The sequence below is a fragment of the Paramisgurnus dabryanus genome, chromosome 1, assembly GCF_030506205.2.
Source record: "Paramisgurnus dabryanus chromosome 1, PD_genome_1.1, whole genome shotgun sequence".
Classification (NCBI taxonomy): domain Eukaryota; kingdom Metazoa; phylum Chordata; class Actinopteri; order Cypriniformes; family Cobitidae; genus Paramisgurnus; species Paramisgurnus dabryanus.
Window position 1 is genome coordinate 10,109,317 of NC_133337.1, and position 26,960 is coordinate 10,136,276.

Here is a 26,960-nt window from a genome sequence, read left to right on the forward strand (position 1 = left end):
AATTTGGCACAGTTGTAGTGGTGGTCATAAATAGTCATTTGGCCAAAAATGGGGTCTCTAGCAGTAACTCTATAGCGCCACCATCATCTCAAAAATTCAATGTTCAAATGGTTATAACTCATGATCCATTTGCTCTATGAAAATTCTACTTAGTACACGTGATTGCTCTCCTCATGCTTGTTGTTTTTAATACCTTACAGTAAGACTCCACCCATTACAGTAGCGGCCATTTTGAAATGTACAGTATTTTGTTTTTTCGCTACTCCTCCTTCAAATTTGGTTCAATTCTCATGAGATTTGGCACATGTGATCTTTGGAGTGAGCCGCATAGAAATGACTGAACAGAATTTTGATATTTTTCTTTATTTAAAAGTAATTAATGCGTGAACTTAACGAGATCGACGCAAAATTGGTTCTGAAGCTGTATCTCGGTCATTCTTTGATCAATCGAGATGAAATTTGGTACGCTTCATGTCGACCATGAAATGGGGGTCCATGCCAAATTTGGTGACAGCGCCACCTATGGGTCATGAGATAGGAAAAAAGGCTATTTTTGCGCATAACTTCTGAATCGTTTGTCAGAAAATTATGATCTTGGTGTCTACGGATTCCTTGGCTCATGCCGCATCTGTCGATGTGTATTATGCCGGGATTGACCGAACCGTCTGTCCGCCATTTTGAAATTTGTGATAATTTGCTATAACTTTTGAAGTATCGGATATATCGGCGCAAACATCGGTAGGGAGCTTCGGCATGATGTCCTGAGGAAATCAGAGTACAGCGCCACCTAGGGGTTATAAACTATAACAGTTCTTATCGAATTGCTTATAACTTCTGAATTCTTTGGCATGTAAGCTCTTTTCTGCTGACCCTTGAGCTGTGTCTACTGAGTGGCGCATCTGTTAAGTCGTATGCATAGAGATCCTGAGTTCATGGGTTTGAATCCAGCCTGAGGCAGGTGTTAATTTCTTCTATTAAAGTTTTGTTCTTTCCCACCTATTCTTCCTGACCTGTCTGTAGTTCACATATGTTCTATTTTTGTCATGTTTTCTGTTGCTGCTCTGCACTGCAGTGGTTCTGATCTGTGATTGCTACGTTTTGGGTACTTGCTGCGCCTTGTGTTTTTGATTGGGTGCTCAATGCGCATTGGGTGATTGATACCTTCTATGTTGTTTGCTGTGCTTTGGGTGCTCATTTCGCTAAATCTGCTTGGCCCCGAATCGCTGCTTGCAGCTATATTTATTATTATTATTATTATTTTTCCCCAATGGGAGTCTATGGCAGCCCTATGAACCGTACATAGGAAAATGATGAAATTTGGCACAGTTGTAGAGGTGGTCATAAATAGTCATGTGACCAAAAATGGGGTCTTTAGCAGTAACTCTATAGCGCCACCAGTAGTCCAAAAATTCAATGTTCAAACTGTTATAACTGGTGAACCATTTGATCTATGAAAATTCTACTTAGTACACGTGATTGCTCTCATCCCGCTTATTGAATTTGATACTTTACAGTAAGACTCCACCCATTACAGTAGCGGCCATTTTGAAATGTACAGTATTTCGTTTTTTCGCTACTCCTCCTTCAAATGCAGTTCAATTCTTATGAGATTTGGCACAGATGATCTTTGGAGTGAGCCGCATAGAAATGACCGAACAGAATTTTGATATTTATCTTTGTTCAAAAGTAATAAATGCGCAAACTTAACGAGGTTGACGCAAAAATGGTTCTGAAGCTGTAGCTCAGTCATTCTTTGATCAATTGAAATGAAATTTGGTGCACTTCATGTGAACCATGAACTTGGGGTCCATGCCAAATTTGGTGACAGCGCCACCTATGGGTCATGAGATATGAAAATAGGCTATTTTTGCCCATAACTTCTGAACTGTTTGTCAGAAAATTATTATCTTGATGTCGATGGATTGCTTACCTCATGCCGCATCTGTCGATGTGAATTATGCCGGGTTTGACCAAACCGCCTGTCCGCCATTTTGAAATTTCACATAAATTATTATATTTTTTGAACTATTGGACATATCTGTGCAAAAATTGATAAGGAGCTTTGACATGATATCCTGAAGGTACCTGAGAAGTCAGAGTACAGCGCCACCTAGGGTTTATAAACTAATTTGACATATGTTAATCCTTGTAGCTTTCTAATCTCTTTTCTGCTGCCTCATGAGCTGTGTCATCTGAGTGGCGCATCAAGTTAATCATATGTATTGAGATTCTGAGTTCCTGGGTTTGAATCCCACCTGAGTCAGGTATTTTGTTCTTCCTCATCAGTTCTTCTCAACCTGTCTGTAGTTCAAATGTGTTCTATTTTTCCATGTTTGCTGTTGTTGCTCTGCATTGTGGTGGTTCTTGCTGTGCTTTCTGTGCTTTGTGTGCTTTGTGTGCCTGCTGTGCTTTGGGAGTTTGCTGTGCTTTGTGTGCTGGTTGTGCTTTGTGAGCTTGCTGTGCTTTGTGAGCTTGCTGTGCTTGCTGTGCTTTGTGTGCTTGCAGTGCTTTTTTTGTTGCTATGCTTTGTGTGCTTGCTGTGCTTTGTGTGCTTACTGTGCTTTGTGTGCTTGCTGTGCTTTGTGAGCTTGCTGTGCTTTGTGAGTTTGCTGTGCTTTGTGAGCTTGCTGTGCTTTGTGAGCTTGCTGTGCTTTGTGTGCTTGCTGCGCTTTGTGAGTTTGCTGTGCTTTGTGAGCTTGCTGTGCTTTGTGAGCTTGCTGTGCTTTGTGTGCTTGCTGTGCTTTGTGAGTTTGCTGTGCTTTGTGAGATTACTGTGCTTTGTGTGCTTGCTGTGCTTTGCGTGCTTGCTGTGCTTTGTGTGCTTGCTGTGCTTTGTGAGCTTGCTGTGCTTTGTGTAATTGCTGTGCTTTGTGTGCTTGCTGTGCATTGTGAGCTTGCTGTGCTTTGTGTGCTTGCTGTGCATTGTGAGCTTGCTGTGCTTTGTGTGCTTGCTGTGCTTTGTGTGCTTGCTGTGCTTTTTGTGCTTGCTGTGCTTTGTGAGCTTGCTGTGCTTTGTGTGCCTGCTGTGATTTGTGTAATTGCTGTGCTTTGTGTGCTTGCTGTGCATTGTGAACTTGCTGTGCTTTGTGAGCTTACTGTGATTTGTGTGCTTGCTGTCCTTTGTGAGCTTGCTGTGCTTTGTGTGCTTGCTGTGCTTTGTGAGCTTGCTGTGCTTTGTGAGCTTGCTGTGCTTTGTGTGCTTGCTGTGCTTTGTGAGCTTGCTATGCTTTGTGTACTTGCTGTGCTTTGTGTGCTTGCTGTGCTTTGTGTGCTTGCTGTGCTTTGTGTGCTTGCTGTGCTTTGTGAGCTTGCTGTGCTTTGAGTGCCTGCTGTGATTTGTGTAATTAATGTGCTTTGTGTGCTTGCTGTGCTTTGTGAGCTTGCTATGCTTTGTGTGCTTGCTGTGCTTTGTGTGCTTGCTGTGCTTTGTGTGCTTGCTGTGCTTTGTGAGCTTGCTGTGCTTTGTGTGCTTGCTGTGCTTTGTGAGCTTACTGTGCTTTGTGTGCCTGCTGTGATTTGTGTAATTGCTGTGCTTTGTGTGCTTGGTGTGCATTGTGAGCTTGCTGTGCTTGCTGTGCTTTGTGTGCTTGCTGTGCTTTGTGAGCTTGCTGTGCATTGTGTGCCTGCTGTGATTTGTGTAATTGCTGTGCTTTGTGTGCTTGCTGTGCTTTGTGTGCCTGCTGTGCTTTGTGTGCTTGCTGTGCTTTGTGAGCTTGCTGTGCTTTGTATGCCTGTTGTGATTTGTGTAATTGATGTGCTTTGAGTGCCTGCTGTGATTTGTGTAATTAATGTGCTTTGTGTGCTTGCTGTGCTTTGTGAGCTTGCTATGCTTTGTGTGCTTGCTGTGCTTTGTGTGCTTGCTGTGCTTTGTGTGCTTGCTGTGCTTTGTGAGCTTGCTGTGCTTTGTGTGCTTGCTGTGCTTTGTGAGCTTACTGTGCTTTGTGTGCCTGCTGTGATTTGTGTAATTGCTTTGCTTTGTGTGCTTGGTGTGCATTGTGAGCTTGCTGTGCTTGCTGTGCTTTGTGTGCTTGCTGTGCTTTGTGAGCTTGCTGTGCATTGTGTGCCTGCTGTGATTTGTGTAATTGCTGTGCTTTGTGTGCCTGCTGTGCTTTGTGTGCTTGCTGTGCTTTGTGAGCTTGCTGTGCTTTGTATGCCTGTTGTGATTTGTGTAATTGATGTGCTTTGTGTGCTTGCTGTGCTTTGTGAGCTTGCTATGCTTTGTTTGCTTGCTGTGCTTTGTGTGCTTGCTGTGGTTTGTGTGCTTGCTGTGCTTTGTGGGCTTGCTGTGCTTTGTGTGCTTGCTGTGGTTTGTGTGCTTGCTGTGCTTTGTGAGCTTGCTGTGCATTGTGAGCTTGCTGTGCTTTGTGTGCTTGCTGTGCTTGTGTGCTTGCTGTGCTTTGTGTGCTTGCTGTGCTTTGTGAGCTTGCTGTGCTTTGTGTGCCTGCTGTGATTTGTGTAATTGCTGTGCTTTGTGTGCTTGCTGTGCATTGTGAACTTGCTGTGCTTTGTGTGCTTGCTGTGCTGTGTGTGCATTGCGCCGAAGGTGCTTGACCCCGTGTTGCTGCTTGCAGCTATATTTAGGGGTCAAGCACCGAAGGTGCTGAGACACCTATTGGAATTGTACTTTTTTCTTCTTCTTAGCCATTGGTGTCTATGGCAGCCCTATGAACCGTATGTAGGAAAATGATGAAATTTGGCACAGTTGTAGTGGTGGTCATAAATAGTCATGTGGCCAAAAATGGGGTCTCTAGCAGTAACTCTATAGCGCCACCATCATCTCAAAAATTCAATGTTCAAATGGTTATAACTCATGATCCATTTGCTCTATGAAAATTCTACTTAGTACACGTGATTGCTCTCCTCATGCTTATTGTTTTTAATACCTTACAGTAAGACTCCACCCATTACAGTAGCGGCCATTTTGAAATGTACAGTATTTCGTTTTTTCGCTACTCCTCCTTCAAATTTGGTTCAATTCTTATGAGATTTGGCACATGTGATCTTTGGAGTGAGCCGCATAGAAATGACTGAACAGAATTTTGATATTTTTCTTTATTTAAAAGTAATTAATGCGTGAACTTAACGAGATTGACGCAAAATTGGTTCTGAAGCTGTATCTCGGTCATTCTTTGATCAATCGAGATGAAATTTGGTACGCTTCATGTCGACCATGAACTGGGGGTCCATGCCAAATTTGGTGACAGCGCCACCTATGGGTCATGAGATAGTAAAAAAGGCTATTTTTGCGCATAACTTCTGAATCGTTTGTCAGAAAATTATGATATTGGTGTCTACGGATTCCTTACCTCATGCCGCATCTGTCGATGTGTATTATGCCGGGTTTGACCGAACCGCCTGTCCGCCATTTTGAAATTTGTCATAAATTGTTATAACTTTTGAAGTATTGGATATATTGGCGCAAAAATCGGTAGGAAGCTTTGGCATGATGTCCTGATTGTATCTGGGAAGTCAGAATACAGCGCCACCTAGGGGTTATAAACTATAACAGTTCTTATAGAACTGCTCATAACTTCTGAATACTTTGTCGGATATTAATTTTCTTTGTGAAATTGTATTCACTGGTTTATGCCGATTGCAACGATACCTCGTTTGTCATTTTCCATCATTCTGTTCATGTGTTATTGTAAGGCATATGGTAAATGATTTTTTCGCTACTCCTTTTACAAATTTTGTTTATTTTATGCCAGGTTCTGCTCGTATAATGTTTGGAGCAATCCGCACAGAAATGACTGAACAGATTTTTCTTGCACCTAGGAATTTTTTTGAGAAAAACCTCTGTAAAGTTGATCGTCCCTGTGATGTTGTCTATTTGTCATAGTTAATTACTTTATATTACATTTTATAGCGTTACTCTACGGAATGTTCTTCTTGTCTTCAATCTCACTTGAGCTTTTTGATTCTCATATACATTGTATTTCTGTGATTTCTGCTCTGCGGTGTCATTTCTACATCTTTGGTGATTGGCATATGTCAATGCTTGCATTTCTGTAATCTCTTTCCTGCTCCCCCTTGAGCTGTGTCTGCTGAGTGGCGCATCCACTAAGTCGTATGCATAGAGATCCTGAGTTCATGGGTTCGAATCCCACCTGAGGCAGGTGTTAATTTCTTCTATTAAAGTTTTGTTCTTTCCCACCTATTCTTCTTGACCTGTCTGTAGTTCACATATGTTCTATTTTTGCCATATTTTCTGTTGCTGCTCTGCACTGCGGTGGTTCTGCTCTGTCATTGCAACGCTTTGGGTACTTGCTGCGCTTTGTGTTCTTGATGCACCTTGGGTGGTCAGTGAGCATTGGGTTATTGATACCTTCTATGTTGCTTGCTGTGCTTTGGGTGCTCATTGCGCTAAAGGTGCTTGGCCCCGAATCGCTGCTTGCAGCTATATTTATTATTATTCTGCTTCTTCTTCTTCTTCTTAGCCATAGGCGTCTATGGCAGCCCTATGAACCGTACATAGGAAAATGATGAAATTTGGCACAGTTGTAGTGGTGGTCTTAAAAAGTCATGTGACCAAAAATGGGGTCTCTAGTACTAACTCTATAGCGCCACCAGCAGTTCAAAAATTCAATGTTCAAAGGGTTATAACTTCTGATCCGCTTGATCTATGAAAATTCTACTTAGTACACGTGATTGCTCTCCTCATGCTTGTTGATTTTAATACCTTACAGTAAAACTCCACCCATTACAGTAGCGGCCATTTTGAAATGTACAGTATTCCATTTTTTCGCTACTCCTCCTTCAAATGTTGTTCAATTCTTATGAGATTTGGCACAGATGATCTTTGGAGTAAGCCGCATAGAAATGACTGAACAGAATTTTGATATTTATCTTTGTTCAAAAGTAATAAATGCGCAAACTTAACGAGGTTGACGCAAAAATGGTTCTGAAGCTGTAGCTCAGTCATTCTTTGATCAATTGAAATGAAATTTGGTACACTTCATGTGGACCATGAACTTGGGGTCCATGCCAAATTTGGTGACAGCGCCACCTATGGGTCATGAGATAATAAAATAGGCTATTTTTGCCCATAACTTCTGAACTGTTTGTCAGAAAATTATGATCTTGATGTCTATGGATTGCTTACCTCATGCCGCATCTGTCGATGTGTATTATGCCGGGTTTGACCGAACCGCCTGTCCGCCATTTTGAAATTTCACATAATTTGTTATATTTTTTGAACTATTGGACATATCCGCGCAAAAATTAGTAAGGAGCTTCGACATGATGTCCTGAAGGTACCTGGGAAGTCAGAGTACAGCGCCACCTAGGGGTTATAAACTATAACAGTTCTCATGGAACTGCTTATAACTTCTGAATACTTTGTCTGATATTAATTTCTTTGTGAAATTGTTTTCACTGGTTTATGCCGATTGCAACGATGCCTCGTTTGTCATTTTCCAACATTCTGTTCATGTGTTATTGTAAAGCATATGGTAGATTATTTTTTCGCTACTCCTTTTACAAATGTTGTTTATTTTATGCCAGGTACTGCTCGTATAATGTTTGGAGCAATCCGCACAGAAATGACCGAACAGATTTTTGATATTCTGTTCTCTTTCTTAGAAATACCACTCCAAAGTTGACCGTGCCTGTGACGTTGTCTATTTGTCATAGTAAATTAATGTGACTGTATATTACATTGTATAGCATTACTATACAGAATGATGTTCTTGTCTTCAATCTCATTTGAGCTTTTTGATTCCCATATACATTGTATTTCTGATAGTTCTGCTCTGCACTGTCAGTTCTGCATCTGTGTTGATTGGCACACGTCAATCCTTGAAGCACCTAAGCTGTTTTTTGCTGCCCTTTGAGCTGTGTTAGCTGAGTTGCGCATCTGGTTAACCACATGCCATGAGATTCTGAGGTCATGGGTTCAAACCCCATGTGCAGTGATATTTTGTCTTAACTTTTTTCTCACTTAAGTTTTGTGATTTTCATACAATACATTGTATTTCAGTTATTTGTGCTCTCTGTTGTTATTTCTGCACGTTTGGTAATTGCTGGATATCAATGTTTACAGCTCTAAATCTCTATTCTATAGCTTGGACACACCAACTCAGTGGTTTAATCGTTTACTCAGTGGCGCATGCGGTTAGTGCGTTGCTTTGGGAACCTGAGGTCATGGGTTCGAATCCCAGCTCTTACTTTCACTTATTGAGATTTCCTTTTGTGTTCCCTTTAACACGTTCTTCTCGACCTGTCTGGTTTTCCACACGTGTTATATTTTTGCCATCTTTACTGTTGTTGCTCCGCACTGCAGTGGTTCTGCTCTGCATTTGCTTTGCTTCGGGTTCGGGCTCTGTATTGCGCGCTTTCTGCGCTTTGCGCATTTGCTGCGTCGTGTGGTTTTTGCTGTGCTTTGGGTGCTCATTGCGCTGAAGGTGCTTGACCCCGCAATTGCTGCTTGCAGCTATATTTAGTATTATTATTATTATTCTTACTCTTGTCCAATGGGAGTCTATGGCAGCCCTATGAACCGTAAGTAGTAGAGTGATGAAATTTGGCACAGTTGTAGTGGTGGTCCTAAAAAGTCATGTGACCAAAAATGGGGTCTCTAGCAGTAACTCTATAGCGCCACCAGCAGTGCAAAAATTCAATGTTCAAACTGTTATAATTGGTGAACCATTTGATCTATGAAAATTCTACTTAGTACACGTGATTGCTCTCATCCCACTTATTGAATTTGATACTTTACAGTAAGACTCCACCCATTACAGTAGCGGCCATTTTGAAATGTACAGTATTTCGTTTTTTCGCTACTCCTCCTTCAAATTTGGTTCAATTCTTATGAGATTTGGCACATGTGATCTTTGGAGTGAGCCGCATAGAAATGACTGAACAGAATTTTGATATTTTTCTTTATTTAAAAGTAATTCATGCGTGAACTTAACGAGATTGACGCAAAATTGGTTCTGAAGCTGTATCTCGGTCATTCTTTGATCAATCGAGATGAAATTTGGTACGCTTCATGTCGACCATGAAATGGGGGTCCATGCCAAATTTGGTGACAGCGCCACCTATGGGTCATGAGATAGTAAAAAAGGCTATTTTTGCGCATAACTTCTGAATCGTTTGTCAGAAAATTATGATCTTGGTGTCTACGGATTCCTTACCTCATGCCGCATCTGTCGATGTGTATTATGCCGGGTTTGACCGAACCGCCTGTCCGCCATTTTGAAATTTGTCATAAATTGTTATAACTTTTGAAGTATTGGATATATTGGCGCAAAAATCGGTAGTAAGCTTTGGCATGATGTCCTGATTGTATCTGGGAAGTCAGAATACAGCGCCACCTAGGGGTTATAAACTATAACAGTTCTTATAGAACTGCTCATAACTTCTGAATACTTTGTCGGATATTAATTTTCTTTGTGAAATTGTATTCACTGGTTTATGCCGATTGCAACGATACCTCGTTTGTCATTTTCCATCATTCTGTTCATGTGTTATTGTAAGGCATATGGTAAATGATTTTTTCGCTACTCCTTTTACAAATTTTGTTTATTTTATGCCAGGTTCTGCTCGTATAATGTTTGGAGCAATCCGCACAGAAATGACTGAACAGATTTTTCTTGCACCTAGGAATTTTTTGAGAAAAACCTCTGTAAAGTTGATCGTCCCTGTGATGTTGTCTATTTGTCATAGTTAATTACTTTATATTACATTTTATAGCGTTACTCTACGGAATGTTCTTCTTGTCTTCAATCTCACTTGAGCTTTTTGATTCTCATATACATTGTATTTTTGTGATTTCTGCTCTGCGGTGTCATTTCTACATCTTTGGTGATTGGCATATGTCAATGCTTGCATTTCTGTAATCTCTTTCCTGCTGCCCCTTGAGCTGTGTCTGCTGAGTGGCGCATCCATTAAGTCGTATGCATAGAGATCCTGAGTTCATGGGTTCGAATCCCACCTGAGGCAGGTGTTAATTTCTTCTATTAAAGTTTTGTTCTTTCCCACCTATTCTTCTTGACCTGTCTGTAGTTCACATATGTTCTATTTTTGCCATGTTTTCTGTTGCTGCTCTGCACTGCGGTGGTTCTGCTCTGTCATTGCAACGCTTTGGGTACTTGCTGCGCTTTGTGTTCTTGATGCACCTTGGGTGGTCAGTGAGCATTGGGTGATTGATACCTTCTATGTTGCTTGCTGTGCTTTGGGTGCTCATTGCGCTAAAGGTGCTTGGCCCCGAATCGCTGCTTGCAGCTATATTTATTATTATTATCGTCCCATGGGAGTCTATGGCAGCCCTATGAACCGTACATAGGAAAATGATGAAATTTGGCACAGTTGTAGTGGTGGTCTTAAAAAGTCATGTGACCAAAAATGGGGTCTCTAGCAATAACTCTATAGCGCCACCAGCAGTGCAAAAAATCAATGTTCAAACTGTTATAAATAGTGAACCATTTGATCTATGAAAATTCTACTTAGTACACGTGATTGCTCTCATCCCGCTTATTGAATTTGATACTTTACAGTAAGACTCCACCCATTACAGTAACGGCCATTTTGAAATGTACAGTATTTAGTTTTTTCGCTACTCCTCCTTCAAATGTGGTTCAATTCTTATGAGATTTGGCACAGGTGATCTTTGGAGTGAGCCGCATAGAAATGACTGAACAGAATTTTGATATTTATCTTTGTTCAAAAGTAATAAATGCGCATACTTAACGAGGTTGACGCAAAAATGGTTCTGAAGCTGTAGCTTGGTCATTCTTTGATCAATTGAAATGAAATTTGGTACACTTCATGTGGACCATGAACTTGGGGTTCATGCCAAATTTGGTGACAGCGCCACCTATGGGTAATGAGATAGGAAAATAGGCTATTTTTGCCCATAACTTCTGAACTGTTTGTCAGAAAATTATGATCTTGATGTCTATGGATTGCTTACCTCATGCCGCATCTGTCGATATGTATTATGCCGGGTTTGACCAAACCACCTGTCCGCCATTTTGAAATTTCACATAAATTGTTATATTATTTGAACTATTCGAGATATCCGCGCAAAAATTGGTAAGAAACTTTGACATGATGTCCTGAAGTTACCTGGGAAGTCAGAGTACAGCGCCACCTATGGGTTATAAACTATAACAATTCTTATTGATATTATACTGTTATCTCTTTTCTGCTGCCCAATGAACCGTGTCAACTGAGTGGCGCACCTAGTTAATCGTATGCATTGAGATTCTGAGATCCTGGGTTCGAATCCCACCTGAGTCAGGTATTTTGTTCTTCCTCATCAATTCTTCTAAACCTGTCTGTAGTTCACATGTGTTCTATTTTTCCATGTTTGCTGTTGTTGCTCTGCATTGTGGTGGTTCTGCTCTATGATTCCTGAGCCTTGCGTTTTTGATGAAATTTATGGTGCTTGCTGTGCTTTGTGTGCTTGCTGTGCTTTGTGTGCTTGCTGTGCTTTGTGAGCTTGCTGTGCTTTGTGAGCTTACTGTGCTTTGTGTGCTTGCTGTGCTTTGTGAGCTTGCTGTGCTTTGTGTGCTTGCTGTGCTTTGTGAGCTTGCTGTGCTTTGTGAGCTTGCTGTGCTTTGTGTGCTTGCTGTGCTTTGTGAGCTTGCTATGCTTTGTGTACTTGCTGTGCTTTGTGTGCTTGCTGTGCTTTGTGTGCTTGCTGTGCTTTGTGTGCTTGCTGTGCTTTGTGAGCTTGCTGTGCTTTGAGTGCCTGCTGTGATTTGTGTAATTAATGTGCTTTGTGTGCTTGCTGTGCTTTGTGAGCTTGCTATGCTTTGTGTGCTTGCTGTGCTTTGTGTGCTTGCTGTGCTTTGTGTGCTTGCTGTGCTTTGTGAGCTTGCTGTGCTTTGTGTGCTTGCTGTGCTTTGTGAGCTTACTGTGCTTTGTGTGCCTGCTGTGATTTGTGTAATTGCTGTGCTTTGTGTGCTTGGTGTGCATTGTGAGCTTGCTGTGCTTTGTGTGCTTGCTGTGCTTTGTGTGCTTGCTGTGCTTTGTGAGCTTGCTGTGCCTGCTGTGATTTGTGTAATTGCTGTGCTTTGTGTGCTTGCTGTGCTTTGTGTGCCTGCTGTGCTTTGTGTGCTTGCTGTGCTTTGTGAGCTTGCTGTGCTTTGTATGCCTGTTGTGATTTGTGTAATTGATGTGCTTTGTGTGCTTGCTGTGCTTTGTGAGCTTGCTATGCTTTGTTTGCTTGCTGTGCTTTGTGTGCTTGCTGTGCTTTGTGTGCTTGATGTGCTTTGTGAGCTTGCTGTGCTTTGTGAGCTTGCTGTGCTTTGTGTGCTTGCTGTGCTTTGTGAGCTTGCTGTGCTTTGTGGGCTTGCTGTGCTTTGTGTGCTTGCTGTGGTTTGTGTGCTTGCTGTGCTTTGTGAGCTTGCTGTGCTTTGTGTGCCTGCTGTGATTTGTGTAATTGCTGTGCTTGTGTGCTTGCTGTGCATTGTGAGCTTGCTGTGCTTTGTGTGCTTGCTGTGCTTTGTGTGCTTGCTGTGCTTTGTGAGCTTGCTGTGCTTTGTGTGCCTGCTGTGATTTGTGTAATTGCTCTGCTTTGTGAGCTTGCCGTGCTTTGTGTGCTTGCTGTGCTGTGTGTGCATTGCGCCGAAGGTGCTTGACCCCGTGTTGCTGCTTGCAGCTATATTTATTATTAGGGGTCAAGCACCGAAGGTGCTGAGACACCTATTGGAATTGTTAGTATTATTATTATTATTATCGTCCCATGGGAGTCTATGGCAGCCCTATGAACCGTACATAGGAAAATGATGAAATTTGGCACAGTTGTAGAGGTGGTCATAAATAGTCATGTGACCAAAAATGGGGTCTCTAGCAATAACTCTATAGCGCCACCAGCAGTGCAAAAAATCAATGTTCAAACTGTTATAAATAGTGAACCATTTGATCTATGAAAATTCTACTTAGTACACGTGATTGCTCTCATCCCGCTTATTGAATTTGATACTTTACAGTAAGACTCCACCCATTACAGTAACGGCCATTTTGAAATGTACAGTATTTAGTTTTTTCGCTACTCCTCCTTCAAATGTGGTTCAATTCTTATGAGATTTGGCACAGGTGATCTTTGGAGTGAGCCGCATAGAAATGACTGAACAGAATTTTGATATTTATCTTTGTTCAAAAGTAATAAATGCGCAAACTTAACGAGGTTGACGCAAAAATGGTTCTGAAGCTGTAGCTCGGTCATTCTTTGATCAATTGAAATGAAATTTGGTACACTTCATGTCGACCATGAACTTGGGGTCCATGCCAAATTTGGTGACAGCGCCACCTATGGGTAATGAGATAGGAAAATAGGCTATTTTTGCCCATAACTTCTGAACTGTTTGTCAGAAAATTATGATCTTGATGTCTATGGATTGCTTACCTCATGCCGCATCTGTCGATGTGTATTATGCCGGGTTTGACCAAACCGCCTGTCCGCCATTTTGAAATTTGATATAAATTGTTATATTTTTTGAACTATTGGACATATCTGCGCAAAAATTGATAAGGAGCTTTGACATGATATCCTGAAGGTACCTGAGAAGTCAGAATACAGCGCCACCTAGGGTTTATAAACTAATTTGACATATGTTAATCCTTGTAGCTTTCTAATCTCTTTTCTGCTGCCTCATGAGCTGTGTCATCTGAGTGGCGCATCAAGTTAATCATATGTATTGAGATTCTGAGTTCCTGGGTTTGAATCCCACCTGAGTCAGGTATTTTATTCTTCCTCATCAGTTCTTCTCAACCTGTCTGTAGTTCAAATGTGTTCTATTTTTCCATGTTTGCTGTTTTTGCTCTGCATTGTGGTGGTTCTTGCTGTGCTTTCTGTGCTTTGTGTGCTTTGTGTGCATGCTGTACTTTGGGAGTTTGCTGTGCTTTGTGTGCTGGTTGTGCTTTGTGTGCTTACTGTGCTTTGTGTGCTTGCTGTGCTTTGTGAGCTTGCTGTGCTTTGTGAGTTTGCTGTGCTTTGTGAGCTTGCTGTGCTTTGTGAGCTTGCTGTGCTTTGTGTGCTTGCTGTGCTTTGTGAGTTTGCTGTGCTTTGTGAGCTTGCTGTGCTTTGTGAGCTTGCTGTGCTTTGTGTGCTTGCTGTGCTTTGTGAGTTTGCTATGCTTTGTGAGATTACTGTGCTTTGTGTGCTTGCTGTGCTTTGCGTGCTTGCTGTGCTTTGTGTGCTTGCTGTGCTTTGCGAGTTTGATGTGCTTTGTGTAATTGCTGTGCTTTGTGTGCTTGCTGTGCATTGTGAGCTTGCTGTGCTTTGTGTGCTTGCTGTGCATTGTGAGCTTGCTGTGCTTTGTGTGCTTGCTGTGCTTTGTGTGCTTGCTGTGCTTTGTGTGCTTGCTGTGCTTTGTGAGCTTGCTGTGCTTTGTGTGCCTGCTGTGATTTGTGTAATTGCTGTGCTTTGTGTACTTGCTGTGCATTGTGAATTTGCTGTGCTTTGTGTGCTTGCTGTGCTGTGTGTGCATTGCGCCGAAGGTGCTTGACCCCGTGTTGCTGCTTGCAGCTATATTTATTATTATTATTATTTTTCCCCAATGGGAGTCTATGGCAGCCCTATGAACCGTACATAGGAAAATGATGAAATTTGGCACAGTTGTAGAGGTGGTCATAAATAGTCATGTGACCAAAAATGGGGTCTTTAGCAGTAACTCTATAGCGCCACCAGTAGTCCAAAAATTCAATGTTCAAACTGTTATAACTGGTGAACCATTTGATCTATGAAAATTCTACTTAGTACACGTGATTGCTCTCATCCTGCTTATTGAATTTGATACTTTACAGTAAGACTCCACCCATTACAGTAGCGGCCATTTTGAAATGTACAGTATTTCGTTTTTTCGCTACTCCTTCTTCAAACGTGGTTCAATTCTTATGAGATTTGGCACAGATGATCTTTGGAGTGATCCGCACAGAATTGACCGAACAGAATTTTTATAATTATTTTTGTTCAAAAGTAATAAATGCGCAAACTTATCAAGGTTGACGCAAAAATGGTTCTGAAGCTGTAGCTCGGTCATTCTTTGATCAATTGAAATAAAATTTGGTACACTTAATGTTGACCATGAACCTGGGGTCCATGCCAAATTTGGTGACAGCGCCACCTATGGGTCATGAGATTTAAAAAAATGATATTTTTGCCCATAACTACTGAACTGTTTGTCAGAAAATTATGAACTTGCTGTCTATGGATAGCTTGCCTCATGCCGCATCTGTCAATGTGTATTATGCCAGGTTTGACTAAACCGCCTGTCCGCCATTTTGAAATTTGACATAAATTGTTATATTTTTTGAACTATTGGACATATCTGCGCAAAAATTGATAAGGAGCTTTGACATGATATCCTGAAGGTACCTGAGAAGTCAGAATACAGCGCCACCTAGGGTTTATAAACTAATTTGACATATGTTAATCCTTGTAGCTTTCTAATCTCTTTTCTGCTGCCTCATGAGCTGTGTCATCTGAGTGGCGCATCAAGTTAATCATATGTATTGAGATTCTGAGTTCCTGGGTTTGAATCCCACCTGAGTCAGGTATTTTGTTCTTCCTCATCAGTTCTTCTCAACCTGTCTGTAGTTCAAATGTGTTCTATTTTTCCATGTTTGCTGTTGTTGCTCTGCATTGTGGTGGTTCTTGCTGTGCTTTCTGTGCTTTGTGTGCTTTGTGTGCTTGCTGTGCTTTGGGAGTTTGCTGTGCTTTGTGTGCTGGTTGTGCTTTGTGAGCTTGCTGTGCTTTGTGAGCTTGCTGTGCTTGCTGTGCTTTGTGTGCTTGCAGTGCTTTTTTTGTTGCTATGCTTTGTGTGCTTGCTGTGCTTTGTGTGCTTACTGTGCTTTGTGTGCTTGCTGTGCTTTGTGAGCTTGCTGTGCTTTGTGAGCTTGCTGTGCTTTGTGAGCTTGCTGTGCTTTGTGTGCTTGCTGCGCTTTGTGAGTTTGCTGTGCTTTGTGAGCTTGCTGTGCTTTGTGAGCTTGCTGTGCTTTGTGTGCTTGCTGTGCTTTGTGAGTTTGCTGTGCTTTGTGAGATTACTGTGCTTTGTGTGCTTGCTGTGCTTTGTGTGCTTGCTGTGCTTTGTGAGCTTGCTGTGCTTTGTGAGCTTGCTGTGCTTTGTGAGCTTGCTGTGCTTTGTGTGCTTGCTGCGCTTTGTGAGTTTGCTGTGCTTTGTGAGCTTGCTGTGCTTTGCGTGCTTGATGTGCTTTGTGTGCTTGCTGTGCATTGTGAGCTTGCTGTGCTTTGTGTGCTTGCTGTGCTTTGTGTGCTTGCTGTGCTTTGTGTGCTTGCTGTGCTTTGTGAGCTTGCTGTGCTTTGTGTGCCTGCTGTGATTTGTGTAATTGCTGTGCTTTGTGTGCTTGCTGTGCATTGTGAACTTGCTGTGCTTTGTGTGCTTGCTGTGCTGTGTGTGCATTGCGCCGAAGGTGCTTGACCCCGTGTTGCTGCTTGCAGCTATATTTATTATTATTATTATTATATTTCTTCTTCCCCAATGGGAGTCTATGGCAGCCCTATGAACCGTACATAGGAAAATGAAAAAAATTTGCCACACTTGTAGTGGTGGTCCTAAATAGTTATGTGACCAAATATGGGGTCTCTAGCATTAACTCTATAGCGCCACCAACACTTCAAAAATTCAATATTCAAATGGTTATAACTCTAGAATAATTTGATCAACAAAAATTCTACTTAGTACATCTGATTGCTCTCCTCACGCTCATTACAATGAACACCTTACATTAAGACTCCACCCATTACAGTAGCGGCCATTTTGAAAAGTACAGTATTTTGTTTTTTCGCTACTACTTTTGCAGCGTTCATTGCATTGTTACGCAATTTGGCACAGATAATCTTTGGACCGAGGTGCATAGAAATGACCGAACAGAATTTTGATTTTTATCTTTGTTCAAAAGTTATAAATGCGTACATTTATCGATGTCGACCCAAAATTCGTTCTGAGTCATTATCTCGGTCATTCTTTGATCAATTGAAATAAAACTTGGTACCCTTCATAAGGACCATGAACTGGGGTACCATGTCAAATTTGAGGACAGCGCCACCTATGGGTCATGAGATATGAAAAATGGCTATTTTTGCCCATAACTTTTGAAATGTTTGATAGAAAATTATGCTCTTGGTGTCTATGGATTCCTTGGCTCATGACAAATCTGTCGATATATATTATGCCAGAAATTACCAAACCGCCTGTCCACCATTTTGAATTTTGTCATATATTGTGATAACTATTATTCGATATAATGTATCGGCACAAAAATCGGTAGGGAGCATCGGTATGATGTCCTGAAGGTACCTGGGAAATCTGAAAACAGCGCCACCTAGGGTTTATAAACTATATAAAACAGCCTATAACTTCTAAAAACTTTGTCCGATATTCATTTTCTTTGTGAATTTTTATTCACTGGTTTCTGTCGATTGCAACGATATCTCATTTGTCAGTTTCCAACATTCTGTTAATATTTTATTACATAGCATATGTGAAGTAGTTTTTTCGCTACTACTTTTGCAAATTAAGTCTATTTTATGCCGGGCTCTGCTCACATAAACTTTAGAGCAATCCGCATAGAAATGACCAAACACATTTTTTATATTCTCTGCCATTCCCGAGAAATACCTCTCCAAAGTTGACTGTCCCTGTGACATTGTCTCTTTGTCATATTAAATTATTATGACCGTATTATAACATGTTGTACATTCCTATACAACATGTTTTTCTTGACTTAAACTTTAACTGTTCTCACTTAAACTATCTGATTCTCATATAAATTGTAATTTTGTTATTTCTGCTCTGCAATGTCATGTCTGCATCTTCCTTGATTGTGCCATTTGAATGTTTGCAGCTCTGAAAACCTTGGCTAGCTACACTGCCTGTGTAGCGCAGTCTACTAAACGCATGCATCAAAACTCAGAGGTTGAGGGTTCGAATCCCACCTGATGCATGTGTTATGTTTTACTAATAAGATTTTGTTTGGAGTTAATTCTCACCTATTATTCTTAACCAGTCTGTTTTCCATGTTCTGCACTGCTTGTCATAATTTGGTTGCCAATCGCCACCACCATTTCAAAAATGCAGTAGCAGCCATTTTGAAAAGTACAGTATTCAGTTTTTTTGCTACTACTTTTGCAGTGTTTCTTGAATTGTTACACAATTTGGCTCAAATTTTCTTTGGACGGAGCCGCAGAGAAATGACCGAACAGAATTTTGATTTTTATCTTTGTTCAAAAGTTATAAATGCGTACATTTAACGATGTCGACCCAAAATTCGTTCTGAGTCATTATCTCGGTCATTCTTTGATCAATTGAAATGAAACTTGGTACCCTTCATAAGGACCATGAACTGGGGTACCATGCCAAATTTGAGGACAGCGCCACCTATGGGTCATGAGATATGAAAAATGGCTATTTTTGCCCATAACTATTGAAATGTTTGATAGAAAATTATGATCTTGGTGTCTATGGATTCCTTGGCTCATGACAAATCTGTCGATATATATTATGCCAGAAATTACCAAACCGCCTGTACACTATTTTGAATTTTGTTTTAAATTGGGATAACTATTATTCTATATAATGTATCGGCACAAAAATCGGTAGGAAGCATTGGTATGATGTCCTGAAGGTACCTGGGAAATCTGAAGACAGCGCCACCTAGGGTTCATAAACTATATAAAACAGCCCATAACTTCTGAAAACTTTGTCTGATATTCATTTTCTTTGTGAATTTTTATTCACTGGTTTATGTCGATTGCAACGATATCTCATTTGTCAGTTTTCAACATTCTGTTCATGTCTTATTTCATAGCATATGTGAAGTAGTTTTTTCGCTACTACTTTTGCAAATTAAGTCTATTTTATGCCAGGCTCTGCTCACATAAACTTTGGAGCAATCCGCACAGAAATGACCAAACACATTTTTGATATTCTCTGCCATTCCCGAGAAATACCTGTCCAAAGTTGACTGTCCCTGTGACATTGTCTCATTAAAATTATTATGACTGTATTATAACATGTTGTGCATTCCTATACAACATGTTTTTCTTGACTTAAACTTTAACTGTTCTCACTTAAACTATCTGATTCTCATATAAATTGTAATTTTGTTATTTCTGCTCTCCAATGTCATGTCTGCACCGTCCTTGATTGGGCCATTTGAATGTTTGCAGCTCTGAAAACCTTGGCTAGCTACACTGCCTGTGTAGCGCAGTCTACTAAACGCATGCATCAAAACTCAGAGGTTGAGGGTTCGAATCCCGTCTGATGCATGTGTTATGTTTTTCTATTAATATTTGTTTTGAGTTTATTCTCACCTATTATTCTCAACCAGTCTGTTTTCCATGTTCTGCACGGCTTGCAGTAATTTGGTGGCCAAGCATCATCACCAGTTCAAATATGCAGTAGCGGCCATTTTGAAAAGTACAGTATTCAGTTTTTTTGCTACTACTTTTGCAGTGTTTGTTGAATTGTTACACAATTTGGCTCAGATTATCTTTGGACCGAGCCACATAGAAATGACCAAACATAATTTTGATATTTATCTTTGTTCAAAAGTAATACATTTGTCAACAGGAATAACTTTTAAACCATTTAATCAACTAAACTTCTATGGAGAATATTTGATGGGGTAATCTATGCCTTCCCAGTAGCTCAACCAAATGCGTGATGGGCATGAAATCCAGAGGTTGCGGGTTCAAATCCACCATACGGCGGCAATCAAAATGGTTGACAAATTTGTGTCATGTAGAGTCAAATGTTCGAACAGGTTTGACTACCTACAGGGGTTTTAAAAAATATTCTCTTCTTGAGAAAAATCTCTCCACACCTGAACATACACATTGTCACTTCAGCAATCTAACTTAAGCAGCTGTCTGTATGTATGTCTCCCCTGTAGCTCAACCAGATGAGTGACAGGCATGACACCTGGAGATCATGGGTTCAAATCCTGGCTAGGGCAGCAATTGAAGTCTCTTACTTTAGAGTCAAAAGCTTCAATTCATTATTTGTATTTTACTTTATTATTTTAACAGGTATTATTTCGTTTGTGCTCTTTTGGTTTAAGTCTCATGTGTAACATGTATGATGCTTTAGTGGTTCAATTGTTTTCTAGGTCAGCATTGGACTAATCGGTCCTTCTTTCCACATGCACATAAATATTATACTTCAAAATTTTTATTTTTTCATTATGTTCATTCTCATCTCTGAGTCCTGTGTGCTGATAGTTCCCATACATATCTGCTACATTGCATTCTTCAATTGCATGTCCTTTCAGCTTCGTTGCGTGTTGCAGGACCATTGTTGCTTGGCCCCGTATCGCTGTCTACAGCTATATTTCACATTAAATTTTCACCAGATCTTGGTAACAAACCATGCAATCCATACATGCAAAGCAATCAAACCATAGATTTCCATAAATTAAGTTATGTGTTATCATGTAAAATGACACAGGTAAAATAATTGGACCCCGAAGAAAACAAAGTGCAAAAAGACATGGAAAGCCAAGACAGTCAGTAATATTAAAGGAATCCTACCCCTTGAACAACTGGTTCAGTCCCAACTGATGGCCTATAAAATAATGTCTCATTACCAAGAAACATCTCATGATGGGTAAACCCTAACCCAAACAGACAGCCATGGAAACTCATTTGGTTTCAGAGAAAGAAAATTAAGATACTAGAATGGCCAAGACTTAAGTCCAATTGAAAATCTATGGAAATAACTAAAGATCAGAGTTCATAGAAGAGGCCCACAGAAAGGCTTAATTGTACAAAGTATTAATAAATTTCAGTAAGCGTGTTCAATACTTTTTCCTTGTGTCATGTTATACACTACTTAATTTATGGACATCTATGGTTTGATTTCTTTGAACGTGTGAATTCCCTGGGTTGTAACCAATATCTGGTGATACCTTTAGAAATATGTTAACTGAGAAAATTATGTGTGGGAAAATGAAAATGGCCCATAAATCTAATTTACCCATGGGTGTCGGAACCATTATACTGTACATGGGTGGGACAAGACCTACCCAGGTTTTAAAACTAATGATTTGGACCCACTCACTTTTTCTCTAATTTAGCTGGTCTGTTCACTTGTCGAGTGCCATCAGTCAAATCCATTCCCCTTGAGGAATGGTCTAATAATCCACTCCACTTGGCCCATTTAGAGTCCATATCATTTAAACTCCATTTCTTTCCTTATCTACTTTCGCCTACTGCATTCCTGTGATGCAACAAAGTAAAAAAAGTTTTTAGGCTGTTAAAGCAATTGTTTGATTAAAAGACACCACAATACAAGAAAATTATATCCAGTAAATGTTTTGGACCCACCCACATTTCTTAGGCTTCCAATGCCCGTGCATTTACCATCCCACATTTTTAAACTGGCATGTGGATGTTGAATTTTTTAAAGTCCTTTTTTTGTGTTCCACAGACAAAACTACAGCGTACTGCGTACATTTATGAAACAGCATTAGTCCGCATGAGTAACCAATGAAAGAGTTGACAAGAACATTTTGGCATTTTTAATAACTTTTATTCATGTTTAGCCTCTGTTAGGTTGGTGAATGGCAGTAACTTATGTTCTGGACGAGTGGAAGTTCTTCATGATGGAATATGGGGAACAGTGTGTCAGGATTACTTTGGTACTTATGATGCTGCAGTGGTGTGTAAAGAGGTTGGATGTCCAACTGGTGGTGAACCAAAAAGATATACTTACTTTGGACCAGGTGTTGGAACAATATGGATGGATAATGTTCATTGTACAGGAAGTGAATTGTTACTAAGAGGGTGCAGATTTCGTGGATGGGGAATAAACGACTGTGATCATTCAAATGATGCTGGAGTCATCTGTCGAGGTAGGATAGATACTGTGTTTTTTGACAGTCTGTGCTCTACCCTTCATCTGACTGCTTAGGATATTTGTAATTGCATACAAAAATTATCCTTTTAGGATAAACTCAGATTATCCAAACAAAACCGTATCTGAACGCATTTAACCCCCAAAGACTGGTTTGTTTGCCTTTTTTAATTGCTTTGTAATGTGGCTGGTTGCGAAAAAGTCATTAACTTAATCTGCTTTCGTATAAACCTTTTGATGCATGCAGCACGGATACGTGAATGTCTGTGTGGCACAAGCAATAGATCGACTGAGTCACTGCATCCCAATCAAAAAAAGTCCCCAAACTTAAAGTGATAGTCAAAAAATAAAATTACCCCATGATTTACTGAACCTCAAGCCATCAAGATACATATGTCCATCCTTTTTTATACGCACACATTTAGGTATTTCCAATATTTACATCAGATGTATATGGTGTCTGGCTGACTGCGCATGCGTCAAACGTCTGTGTACACGTACAAGTCAAATAAACTATACTTTGCAAGGCCGTACACGTAAAAAACGAGACTATACTCTGGACTTTAGACTCCTCTGCATTCGGAAAAGAGTATCAGCGTAGCGTGTGCACTTTTTATAGTAAAGTATGACGAGAACGAAGACACAGAGCAGGGAGCAAAACAACCCTCAACAAGCATTTGTTGTACGTCACTATGAGTGCTTAGGCCTACACTATGCTGATACTCTCTTCTGAATGCAGAGGAGTCTAAGATGGCAGCATAAGAACCATATTACAGCCTTCGAAACCTTGCCATCAAACCAGCGTTAGCATATTTACCTACAGTATATAAACTTCAAATTCTTGTGGTTGCTTGAAATATACATTGTTTACGCTTTCAGAGCTAAAGTTGCAGTGTGAAGTATAGTTTTTAGTTTTTGTTGTGGACTTGGCTGCAAGGGTGCCTAACACATAGGCTTGACAATGACATTACTTAGCATGTAAAAACATAGTAAGTCTAATGATGCTAACTGATGCCCTTTTATGGCACTTTTCCATTGCATAGTACCCCACGGTTTGGTTTAGTTTGGGTCGGGTTAGCTTACTTTTGGGAGCTTTTCCATTGGGTGCAGTACGTAGGACCCGATACTTTTTTTCATACCACCTCGATTGGGGTTCCAAGCGACCCAAGCTGATACCAAAGTGACGCGAAAACACTGTAGGTCACTGATTGGTCTGAGGGATCATCACTGCAGCGTCATTGCTATAATGTAGATTAGCTTTACCTGTGCTAGGCTAGCTTGCGCTGTCTCAAGCAAACATGTTGTCATCTGTTCTCTGCTATAAGTTCCCAAACTCACAAACAAACATCCACAGGTTAAGAACCAGTGACACCATAACAGTTTTTTCCAAACTTGCAGTTTGTGGCGGAACATTCGCGACAAGCACGTCAGCATTATATATGCTTAAATGCAACTTCAATTAGGCTCAGCGGAGCGCCGTCAACTGACGCCGCGGTATTTGAATAGAAACTGTCATGTGAGACTGAGGTAACGTTAGTGATAAACGCGATATGCAAACATCTATTTGTGTTGGCCAATTTTAATTTTGTGGCGGACTGAGAAATAATACATGTATGGGAATGTACAACTCTCTCACTTGTAAGATGTCACAGCAGTAGGAAGTGCAAATATAACGACACGCCTATAATCCCTCCCACTGCGAAGTGATACTAAACTCGATGGAAAAGCTAACCACGCCAAAGTGAGGTGAGCTGACCCGACCCAAACTAAACTAAACCGTGGGGTACTATGCAATGGAAAAGCACCATTAGATAGTTTTGGGACACCTGCCTTTATATATGCACATGAACCTGAATGACATCCTATTCTTAATCCCAAAACTGTTCCCACAAAGTTGGGAGCGTGAAATTGGCCAAAATCCCTGCTGAAAAAAACAATAAAACCATTAAAGAAAATTCTAATGGTTTCCATTAATATACCAATAGGAACCATTAGCTTTTACCATTAAAACCACTACACTGGCCATATTCCATTAGAACCAATAAAATTCCCAATAAAACCATTAGAATTTTCTGTAATGGTTGTATTGTTTTTTCAGCAGGGATGTCTTGGTATGATAAAGCATTTAAAGGTCCTTTCACTGGAAGTGATCAGAACACCTAAATTCAATGATTTGGAGGGTTGTCCCAATTCTTTTGGCAATATAGTGTATGTTTTAGCATAATCTCGTCAAATACACACAATAAAAAGCCTTTCTTTCCTAGTATAATATAAATTTGTGAAAAAAAACCTTTTAAAATATTTAAATAAGTTGAAGGTAGTTTTATGCAAGCATGCACTCTAAAAATGGCTGAGTTATTTGTATCCCATGTTGGGTAAATAATAGGGATGTCAATTTATGCAATGTCCCAATTTTTCGATGATCGTTCAAATGAACGATCAATAAATCGAATAATCGTTAACAGTAATAGTGCAATAAGCCTTTACTGTGGTGGCATATAGCCAATGACATAAAAGTGTGCGTAAAAACGTCAGCTTCCTCACGCAAATTAAAAGATTTTATTCTGTCTAAATAACATGCTAGTTGGATTGTAAAATAAGTCAATGTAGTTGGTGTTAAGATAAAATGATCAATTTTAACTTATCTTATAATTAAACATAATGACTAATAGACATCGTGTATAACTTCGCCTCACATGGGCACTCTGCAAGAGAGTCAAAATACAAGTCTTATTATCATCAAGTGTTATTTTTCTAGTTGTTCATCTCACTTTACAAGCCGTTGATACAACGTTTGTTGTAATTATATCCATGAAGCACACAAAGGGTACTTTTCCCATAGTCACCTCAGCTTAGACCTGCGGCGTACTTTCAGCAAAGATAATGTTTCTGAATGTGTATATATGTTTTTTGTAAATGTTTATACTTTATTACAATACATAAAAGGATTTGAAGCAGTGAAACACATTTATTCAGTTCTTTTGGGTTTACAAATAATAATTTGTTGTATATGCACCATATATGAAACCTGTTTGATTTATTGAATGTTCTGTGTTCTGTACAACAAAATTATAGTTAGTAGTTCCCTCCTTATAAACAGATATATAACCAATATTTTTACAAGTTGGGGTAGTGGTTATAACATACTGTATGGCAGTGGTTCTCAACTCCGTTCCTGGAGGCCCACTGCTCTGCACATTTTGTATGTTTCTCTCATCTGACAAACTCAGTTCAGTTCATAGGGATCTCTACTAATGAGCTGATGATTTGGATCAGGTGTGTTGAATAAGGGAGACATACAAAATGTGAAGAGCAGTGGGCCTCCAGAAATAACATTGAAAACCACTGCTGTGGAGATGGCAACCTTACATTAGAAAATACCCAACGGTTAACTTGGCTAGTGTGTAGTGCCTCAAGTCAGTCAATAATGATAAGTGATATATGTTGCGGATGTTCAGAGTGTAAAGACAGTCAGTTACAGTTTACATTTTCTTGCTAGAATATAAGAATACATTTCAATCTTTCATTAAAATGGCTTTTGGTCTCCTTCCCTGTGTCAAGCAACGTTAGCAGCGTTGCTATGCTAAGCTTGCAGGCTTCCCCGAAGAGGGTCTTTGCTTTCAGTATCCTAACTGTATTTGCATTTTCTGTATCGGACCCTATCAAATCCACTGCGGATGGCATTTTGTTGCATTAGCAGCCAGCCTCATCTCGATTGACGTTAAAAAACCCAGGTGTGTTTGACATCAAGCATTGTTGTGGTTATAGATAGTTTAACTTCTGCTCTCTCACTTCATTTTTTTTCTCTGGCTGTATGTGTTTTACGCAGGCACCGTACCCAGGTCCAAGATTTTGCTTATTCGACAATCGTTAAGTTTATTGATTTAATTCTTATCGACAATTCATAGAAGATCGATAAATATTGAACAGAAGTCTCGGCTACAGTTGAAGACTACCGTTTGTCCGTTTAGAACAAGTATGTCTCACTCAAAGTATAATTCAAATCGTTGACTATTAAATGTGCATAGATGTGTGGTTAATATAATGCACACACACGCACAGTCTATAAAACCTCCTTTGATTTGAATCAATTATACTTATTTAAACTACAACTATTTACAATCTTCAGCCGATCTCCATTCTCATTATCATTTACCCGCTCAATTCTCTGACACTTCGCGGACTCTAGCAGAAAGTTTTGGAACAGTCCATTAGGCCCTGAATGACAGGGGTCACCGGAATAGTCCATTTATTAAAGGTGACACTTTTCTACAGTTAAAATTGACCCCTATGCTGGGTTGTTTTAACCCAACTGCTGGGTTATTATAACCAGTGGTGTAGTCTACGTGATACGCAGGTATACGCCGTATACCCACTAGAAATTGTCAAGGATTTCCGTATACCCACTAAAAATAGCGTGAGGATGCGTAACAGCATGGTTTTGTGACATTTTTAAAGTTTAGTCATAATATAGATGTGAAGCATTGACCATTAGCATGCTACACTTGCTACTTTAGCGAGTTGAAATACATATTAGGCTATATACTTCATGCCGAACTGCGCGATCCGATCGGCGTATGAATTTCTATGAAATCAGATTACTATAGTGACGCGAAAGTAACTGGGGAGCAGACTGGCGAGTGACAGCAAAGTACCGCGAGAGAGACTCCAGTTATCACATGGAGAAATCTGCTTTGACTCGCTCTCGCGGTACTTTGACATCACCAAGAGGTCTGCTTAGCGCCAAATGAAGTCGAACCTGCAGTGTAGCTGCTCACGCGACACTGTAAACAAACAGTCCAGAGAAGTGAACGAGTGCTGCAACATAAAATCCATAGAGTTTACAACGCACATGTGAGTAAACAACATTTAAATCAAGTCACTGGCCCCCCCAGTGGCCCCCCCAAACAGAATGAGATTTTTAAAAAAAAAATTTTTTTTTTTGAGATTTTTAGATTGAAATAATAGTAGTAATATGTATTCATTAAAATGTACACTAAAAGCTATGTAAAAAAATAAAATACATTTGTATAATGTGTTAAATAGAATACAACCTTAACCCCTCCCCTCTCCTTTACCCGCGATTACGCGCAGCCGCACTACCATCCATGTGACGTACACGTGACGTCCTGTTCG

The 26,960-nt window shown here is 40.2% G+C and overlaps 1 protein-coding gene across 1 annotated transcript in view; it reads left to right on the plus strand.

Moving 5' to 3' along the window:
* Positions 1–22,279, plus strand: part of LOC135747183 (scavenger receptor cysteine-rich domain-containing protein DMBT1-like) — a 63,391-nt gene extending 41,112 nt beyond the window's left edge. Inside the window, exon 7 of the mRNA XM_065265848.2 lies at positions 21,514–22,279. Within this exon, the coding sequence (XP_065121920.2) occupies positions 21,514–21,881 (368 nt within the window). The 3' untranslated portion in view covers positions 21,882–22,279. The remainder of the gene's footprint in view (positions 1–21,513) is intronic.
* The last annotated feature ends 4,681 nt before the right edge of the window (positions 22,280–26,960 follow it).